General features: G+C 57.7%; 1 protein-coding gene across 1 annotated transcript; it reads right to left on the bottom strand.

The window, feature by feature from the left end:
- Positions 1 to 895: 895 nt before the first annotated feature.
- On the bottom strand, positions 896 to 2273 carry SELPLG (selectin P ligand). Its single transcript, XM_014961584.1, has one exon. The coding sequence runs from the start codon at positions 2217 to 2219 to the stop codon at positions 1053 to 1055; it is 1167 nt and encodes a 388-aa protein (XP_014817070.1). The 5' UTR covers positions 2220 to 2273; the 3' UTR covers positions 896 to 1052.
- Positions 2274 to 8752: the final 6479 nt, after the last annotated feature.

The raw sequence follows: 8752 nt of genomic DNA, 5'->3' as shown, positions 1-8752 counted from the left end.
GGGGGGGGGGGGTTTCTGCAGTCCCCAACTCCCCCTGGGGTCTGGCTCCCTGCCTGGCGAGGGGCGGCTGCGGGTTTCATTTCTGCTCCCCCCAGGGAGGCTGGGGGAGGAGGATGGAGAAGCGAAATTTCAGCAGGGGATGTGGGATGGGGAGGGGGCCGGGGGTGGGGGGTTTGGTGGCCACCGTCCCCACCAGGAAGAATCATAGAATTGCCCAGACCAGAAGGGACCTCCAAAGGCCATCTAGTCCGACCCCCCCGCAGTCAGCAGGGACACCCCCAACTAGACCAGGTTGCCCAGGGCCTCGTCGAGCCTCTCCTTGAATATCTCCAGGGATGGGGCCTCAACCACCTCCCTGGGCAACCTGTTCCAGTGCTCCACCACCCTCACAGTGAAGAACCCTCTCCTCATCTCCAGTCTAAATCTGTTCCCCTCCAGCTTGAAGCCATTGCCCCTCGTCCTGTCACTGCAGGCCTTTCTAAACAGGCTCTCCCCAGCCTTCCTGTAGGCCCCTTCAGGTACTGGAAGGCCGCTATTAGGTCTCCCCGGAGCCTCCTCTTCTCCAGGCTGAACAACCCCAGCTCCCTCAGCCTGTCCTCGTAGCAGAGGTGCTCCATCCCCCCTGATCATCCCCATGGCCCTCCTCTGGACCTGCTCCATCAGGTCCATGTCCTTCTTATATTGAGGGCTCCAGCCCTGCACACAATACTCCAGGTGAGGTCTCACCAGAGCAGAGTAAAGTGGCAGAATCACCTCTCTGGACCTGCTGGCAACGCATCTTTTGATGCAGCCCAGGATGCATCAGAGACCTTGCCCAGGATGCAAGAGACCACCATGTCCAAGTAACGCTTTAATGGGATCAGCCTCGAGGGCTGAGCTTGCTCGGGGAGGGAAAGCAGGTTCTATCAACGTCAGTCCAAGTTAAAACATAAACCCAAAGGGATGAAGGGGGGGGTTGTCTCCCACCTGCGGCTCCACACGCGGCAGCACCGGGGGGACCGGGCACTGTGCCCACCTGGATGCTCCGGGATGCAGGACCCCATCCCCACGGCTCAGGAGTGCTCTGGCAGGAAGCTGCTGAGAGTCAGGTTGTCCCCGTCAGCCTCGGAGCCGCCATCCAGCAGCAGCTTCTGCCGCCGGAGGGGGATGGGCTTGGGGCCGTTGGCCACCGTCTCGCCGTCGGGCAGCAGGGAGGAGATGCAGACCATCTCGGTGGGGGCGAGGCGGTGGTGAGCCATCCGCCCCCGCCGCCACAGCAGGGTGCCCAGCACCCCCGTGCACACCATGAAGGTGGCGGCCACCAGCGCCAGCAGCAGGATGGCCAGCAGGCACTTGCCCATCATCCTGCTGGGGTCCCACGGGACAGGAACCGCCGTCCCCCAGGGCTTCATGTCCCAAGCGGTCGAATGAGTCGCTGTTGGGGGGTCTCTGCCTTTCTTGTAACCCGTGGTGGTGGGGCCGAGGGCAGAGGAGGTGCTGTCTGTGCCACCGGCCACCGTCTCCTCCTCACTGGGCGACGTGAGCCAGCTGGGGATGGTGGTGATGCTCTTCTGGGGTGCTGCCTCGGTGCTGGGTGCTGGTGGTGGCACAGAGCCCTGCAGGAGGTCGGGGTCGGGGGAATCGGTCTCATCCAGGGGGTCGGCTGTGGTTGGCACTGGGAATGCCCGGAGCAGGCTGGCGTTGATGCTGGGTGCTGCCAGTGATGAGGAGCTCAGTGGCAGGTCAGGGACATCAGTCTCATCCAGGGGACGGGCTGTGGTTGCCACCACCAGTGCCCCATGCAGGCTGGCGTTGGTGCCGGGTGTCGGTGGTGGCACTGAGTCCAGCAGAGGATCAGGCTCAGGGGAATCGGTCTCATCCAGGGGGTCGGCTGTGGTTGGCACTGGGAATGCCCGGAGCAGGCTGGCGTTGATGCTGGGTGCTGCCAGTGATGAGGAGCTCAGTGGCAGGTCAGGGACATCAGTCTCATCCAGGGGACGGGCTGTGGTTGCCACCACCAGTGCCCCATGCAGGCTGGCGTTGGTGCCGGGTGTCGGTGGTGGCACTGAGTCCAGCAGAGGATCAGGCTCAGGGGAATCGGTCTCATCCAGGGGGTCGGCTGTGGTCGGCACTGGGAATGCCTGGAGCAGACTGGTGTTGGTGCCAGGTGCTGGTGGTGGCACCGAGCCCAGCAGAAGGTCGGGCTCGGGGGAATCGGTCTCATCCAGGGGGTCGGCCATGGTTGTCACCACGAATGCCCGCAGCAGGCTGGCGTTGGTGCCAGGTGCTGGTGGTGGCACCGAGCCCAGCAGCGGGTCAGACTCTGGGGAATCGGTCTCCTTGCTGCCGGGCACCACGGTGGCAGCGTGGCCGTGCCCCAGCGTGGGGGTGCCGGTGCTCGACCCGCCATCGTCCCTCTTCCTGCGGGACAGTGGCGGGGGCTCAGCCTGCGCCGGCCTGGCCACCCCCCAGACCCACTGCCCGCCCTGCTGCTGCTGCTGCTGCTGCCCCAGCGCCGGCAGCGACACCGTCCCGCACACCCGCAGGGTGCTCAGCACCAGTATCACCAGTACGGCCCAGCCCAGAGCCATGGGACCTGCAGGGGGAGGGGAAAAGAGGGGGGAGATGAAATTGGGGTCCCCCGCGGGAGGATGCTGAGCTCTGTCCTTCCGGCTGGAAACGGCCCCAAAGAAGGACACAACATCCTCCATCCTCCTCCCCTCCCAGAGAGGGGCCCTGTGTTTTTTGGGGGGGTTAAAGGGCTGGAGGATGCAAACCCCAACCTCCTCCAGCCGCGGCCCCCACCTGCGGGACCCCAAATCCCAGCCCGAGGAGAAAGTTTTGAAAAGGAAGTTGATTTTCTGGAAACGGGAAACGAGCCGCGGCAGAGAGACGGCTGCTGCGGGACGGGCAGTTGCGGGATGACTCCCCCCGGGCAGAAATGAAACCACGGGGGTGTCACACACACTCCATTGACCCCCCAACCACGGGGTGCCCGTCCTCCCCCCCCACCGGCCAGGCTGGCGTTGGGGGTCCCAGCCCGAGGCCACCATGTGCTTGTGCATCTGGGCCAGAGCAGGAGAAGAGGCAAAACGAGCAGAAGAGGCAAAACCACCCCAAACTCACCCCAAATCCCTCCCCCTCATTACACCAACAGCCCCTCCGAGCCCCCACGGGTGGAGACCAGCCAGGTCCCCCCCGGTACCCAGCATCCGGACACCAATCTACACTCCCCCAGCGCCGAGCATCCCCAGGAGGCTCCCACCATCCCCAAAGCCTCCACCCACCACCTAAAAATCCCCAGGGACCAGCACCGCACGGAGGGTGGCAACCAACACGTGTCCCCAGGGGCACCCCGAGCATCTTCTTTGCACCCACAGCATCCCTGGAGATGAGTCCCCATCCTGCACCCCACCACCACCAGGACTCACCTCTGCCGGGGGACGCCGGGTGACCCCGAGCTGCAGCAGCGTCAGGCATCGGTGGGAAGGGTCCAGGGCAGCCCCGGGGCCAGGAAACTGCCAAATCCCAGGGTGTCGGGGGCCGCCCTCCTCCTGCGCCGGGAAGGGGAGGGAAGGCGGGCGCGGAAGAGCGGCTGCGGTTTCGGGGAGCACGGCGGGGGAAGGACGTCACGCCAGGAGAGGGGCCACCAAGAGCCAGGGGGGGCTACGTGGACCCACCCTGTGAGGGTGGTCGGGATGTGGGGTGCACCCCACAAAGGGGTCTCCAGCTTCTCCCCGCTGCGCTGGGTGGCCTGGTGGGAGCCCCCCAGTTTGGCCAGCTCAGCCCCACCGAGCTCGTGCCACCCCGAAAGCAGAAGTGACGGCAAACACGGTGCCAGGGCTGCCAGCCCCCCCTCCCCGGCACCATGTGGGCACAGAAAAGATGGGGGGGGCAGGTCACAGCGCCCCAGGAGGGGACACGGAGGTACCCCAACAGCAGGAAACAGCCTTCGCACGCAAGGAGGAGGTGGAGGGTGAGGCCTGGCTCAACGCATTTGCACAGCCTTCGTGCTGGGGCCCTTCTCTCGGCATTGCCAGCCCCAGGATGGCATCCTGTGGCCGAGAAGCTCTTGTGGGGGGGTTTGGGGGGGCCACCAGGCTTGGTCCCAGCTGGGAAATAACCCACCCTCACCGTGAGTACCGGGGTGGGGAGGTGCAGCAGCAGGAAGGATGCTGCAAGAGCGCATCCGCCCCAAACGCCCTGCGGCTGCTGCTCGGGGACGTAAACAACCCCACCGCCTCCGCCGGCACCACAAACAGCCCTGTGCCGGGGGCCGGATACACCCCACCCCCCCTAGAAACCTCCCGGAGATGGGGGCTGCAAGAGGGTCCCAGTTCCTGTCGCCCCCAGATCACTGGTGGGACCATGCGCACAGAAAATGGGGTTTGGGGCTGGAGGAGTGGTTACGGCGGGGGATCATAGAATCATGGATGGGTTGGGTTGGAAGGGACCTTGAAGATCATCCAGTGCCACCTCCTGCCCTGGGCAGGGACACCTCCCACCAGCCCAGGTTGCTCCAAGCCCCCTCCAACCTGGCCTTGAACCCTTCCAGGGATGGGGCAGCCACAGCTTCTCTGGGCAACCTGGGCCAGGGTCTCACCACCCTCACAGCAGAAAGTTCTTCCCCACATCTCAGCTCAATCATCTCCCCTCTTTCAGTTTAAAACCGTTACCCCTCATCTTATGGCTCCCCTCCCTGATCCAGAGTCCCTCCCCATCTCTCCTGGAGCCCCTTTAGGGACTGGAAGGGGCTCTAAGGTCTCCCCGGAGCCTTCTCTTCTCCAGCCTGAACCCCCCCAACTCTCTCAGCCTGTCCTGAGCACCCCCTGGGAGGGGTCCATGGGTGGTCGGGTCAGGGACCATCATCTCTCCAAGAGCATCCCTCCTCCCATTCCCAGGCACAGCCAGAGCCCTGGGGAGATCATGCTGGGGGTGGGCTCTACCCTGGCTGGGGACAAGCAATGCCATTTCCAGCCTTTCTTTGCCACCACAGGGTTTCCTGCACCCTCGAAGCAGATTTCAGCTCAGGAAGAGCAGAACGAGCCCCCCCAACTCCAGAGCAGCCCCCAGCCAGCACCGTTCCTCCTGGAGACCACACCACCCCCATCTCTGTTACCCTGAGACATCCTCCCCCAGCAAAGCCATGTCGTCATGTCCCACATCCAGCCAAGCCCTTGGGTTCACTCACAAGGAAACCACCAGTGAGTCCACGTGTGACCCTGGGGATGGGGACAGAGCAGATGGGAATAGTGGGGGGGTCACAGAGGACAGACCCCCCTCAGTCACAGCACCACACACTCAGTTTTCTGTCCCTCACCCCTGATTAAGGGTCACGCCATCAATTTAATGACCTGCTGATCGATAAAACCTTGAAGCACAAGGCGCCACCGGGCGCAGGACGCGAGAGAGGCAAAGAAAAAAAGCAAACCAGAGGAAGTTTATAACCAATGACTTTTATCTTTTGAAAATGGAAGCAAATATTTTGGACAGATACTATGGCCGCTCTATAAGAGCGCATCTTTCAGGACTTCGCTGGTTCTCTTCTGGGATATCACGGCTACAAAAAGCTTCAGGCACTGACTCCGGTTGAGCCTGGCTAGGCATCAGTTCATTTAAATAAAATACAGGCTATAAACTAAAAACTCCTCGGACCATCTACCACACACCGACCTCCTCTGGGCATTTCAATCCAGCGTCTCAGAAAAACCTTATATCCCCTCCAATTAGAAAAAAAAAAACAACAAAAAAACCACCAAAAAAAACCCAACCCAAAAGGTCCCCAAGCGCACAAGCCTGAAGTCACACGTTACAAATGGACACAGAGATCATCGTCTGGGGAGAGCGTTACATTTGGGTTTGTTTTCTGATTTAAAAAAAAAAAAAAATTAAAATAAAAATACACATCATCTCAGCCATTTACTGCGACAAAAAAAAACGTCACCAAACATTCAAATAACCCGGAGCGTCCGGACCGTGAATCTGGGATCACGGTCACGGGGCAGGGGATGCTCGTCCCTCCTGCTGTGCTCTCCTCACTTAAAACATAAGGAAAAAAATCCCACTTTTATGAAGCTTTCATGCTGGGCAATTGTAACACATCCACTGTCTCTTCGCCTCCCCTCCTCGTGCCCCTCCAGCGACGTGGCCTGGCCGTCCCCTTCCACCCGCACCCACCCAGACATCCCTCCAGAACAGAGAACCCTTCATCTGGAAAGTTCTGAACATGCAAAACACCGGGAAAAAGGGTGGATTTGAGGATGGCTAGCTAACCTAATGGAAAAAAATAAAAATAAAATAATTACAAAAAAAAAATCACTTCAGCCTGGACAAAGGGACGGACCCCCCTCACTCCACCGAGGGGCAGCCACCTGGGGTGCCCTGGGTGGGGGGACGCTGCTGTGGTGTGGTGGGTCCCAAGCACACACACGTGCACGCACACGGGGATGCAGGGAGATGGGATCCATCCCAGCTGGGATGGGGAAGGAGGCTCCTCAGCCCAGAGCCCTCGGGCACCCCAAGGTCTTTGCCCACCTGTGGATCCATCACGGGCTGCCGATGACAGGCGGGGTGGCACGGAGCCCCCCTCGATGTAGGGGACACCCCACCTGAGCAGAGGCATCTAAGAAACCCCACGAGGAGCTCGTGAGGAGCCTGGTGCCCTCACGGGGTCTCTCCCCCGAGGGTCTCAAAGGACTGTGTAAGAAACCCAGTTCTCCAAATTGGGGTGAAAACCAGCCTCCCCAGTCCCTTCCACTCCAAAGGCCTGGGAGTGCAGGGGGTCTGGGGATGGAGGGGACTCATCTGATCTAGGAACAAGTTGTTTCTACAAAGTTTTAGGGCACGGTGGAGTGGTGAGGCAGGAATGACAGGGAGGAAAAAGAAATTATATATAAAATATTAACATTTTGTTACTGGAGACCCATCACAATCAAGTCACCCAGGTCCTGCTAACGCTGCTTCAGAAGCAGAGAAAGAATTTCTAACATCAGAACTATGGTGAGAAGCCAGGGAACTGCAAGCTGGCAGATTTTTAAAAGCTTCTTAAAGCCAAGGAGCCCAAGAGGGTGGTGGTGCAGAAACAAGTATTTACAGCAACGCAGACAGCTGAAAGAGACACCACTGTGACCCGGTGACTGCGAGTGTCCCACTGCTCACCTGAAACTCTGGACTCCACAGGTAAAGGTAAAAAACATTTCCTGCATGAAAGTAATCTCTGCCTCAAAATAATTAAAAAAAAAAAACTGCGAGTGTCCCACTGCTCACCTGAAACTCTGGACTCCACGGGTAAAGGTAAAAAACATTTCCTGCATGAAAATAACCTCTGCCTCAAAATAATTAAAAAAAAACCCCAAAGTGGCAAATAAAACATTGCTCTACTGTTTGGACATGGGTAGAGGAATCCAAACCACGGGACTATTTTAAAAGGGCAACATGATGCTAGTTTAAAAATGCTGTAGGGTTTAAAAGGAGAAGAGGTGTTTTGTGGCACGATTTACCTCACTCACAACTATGTTGGGTTTTTTTTTTTCCTTTGAGCGGGGAACAGGACACGTGGGGGAGGCAGGAAAGGCAGCTCACACCATCTCTGAGGGGTCTCAGCAGCAGCCCCGGGCCACGCTGCAAAGGGAACCGATCTGATTGTTCCAAATGGAAGATTTATACAAAATAGTTTCAGTTTTGTTCTCTGAACAGCATAAACACCCACCAGGCACACACACACACGCACGCACGCACACGCACGCAGTGCTGTCCCTTTAAATGTAAAACACAAATACTGCAAAGTGGCAAATAAGAAAAATAAAAAGCAACTTTTTTTTTTTTTTTTTGGCAAATGCATTCAGGGTGCTTTTGGGTTTTGAATGCTTCCTTTTAGCATTGAAAGGAAAAATGGATTTTGTTTTCAAAAATTCAAAAAATCTGGAGGAAAAAAAAAAAAAAAAAAAAAAAGACTGTAAAAGTAGCACTTATTCTTTTTGACTTGACACAGTCACATAAATTCATTAAAACATCAGGAGGAAAAAAAAAAAAAAAAAATCTTTCACTAAAAAGCTTGGCTTTTAATCATCGGCTCTCGTTGACGTGAATTTAGGAGAAGAGGAAAGCTCGTACTGGAATGCTGCAGGCTGCTGCTTGCCGAACTGGGGAGAACTGGGAAACTGGAATGTGCCTGGGCTGGCGGCGGGGCCAGCGCCGCTCGCCCCCGCTCAGTCCGCGATCTTTGCCATCTGCTGCTCCAGCTTGGAAATGCGCTCGTCTTGGTTGGTGATGGTGTCTTTGATCGATTTCAGCTCTTTCAAAATCTCATCCAATTTGGCGTCGTTTTGCTGGAAGACAAGACACACGACACGGATTGGCTGGGAGAGCCGGAGGGACGCGCTCTGCGGAGCGGGGGTTTCAAAGCGAGGGGCTGCTCCGACTGGGAACCTCAGAAGCTGTACTGGTGCAGGCACTGGGGCCACTTCAAAGACATACTGGACCAACATCTGCTCTTTAACCACGTTTAAGAACCTACCTGACTGACAGCCATCACTTCCACATATTATTTTGCCCCACAGCCTCCAATTACAGACTTGTGCAACCTCCTTCTGGACCTGCCTAATCTGAGGTTTATTTGTCCCACCCTCTGTGCTGGGTTTTCACAGAATCACAGAATGGGTTGGAAGGGACCTCCAGAGATCATTTAGTCCAACTCTCCTGCTAAAGCAGGATTGCCCAGAGCACATCACTCAGGACTGCATCCAGGTGGGTCTTGAAGATCTCCAGAGAAGGG

This window comes from Calidris pugnax, unplaced genomic scaffold (genome assembly GCF_001431845.1).
Source record: "Calidris pugnax isolate Ruff unplaced genomic scaffold, ASM143184v1 scaffold32, whole genome shotgun sequence".
Taxonomy (NCBI): Eukaryota; Metazoa; Chordata; class Aves; order Charadriiformes; family Scolopacidae; genus Calidris; species Calidris pugnax.
The sequence above is the reverse complement of the archived record's forward strand: the minus strand, read 5'-3'. Positions and strand labels throughout refer to the sequence as shown.

What these genes read in the sequence shown, in the direction of transcription:
- SELPLG (XM_014961584.1), bottom strand. Translation starts at nt 2,219, where the DNA reads ATGGCCGACCCCCTGGATGAGACCGATTCCCCCGAGCCCGACCTTCTG.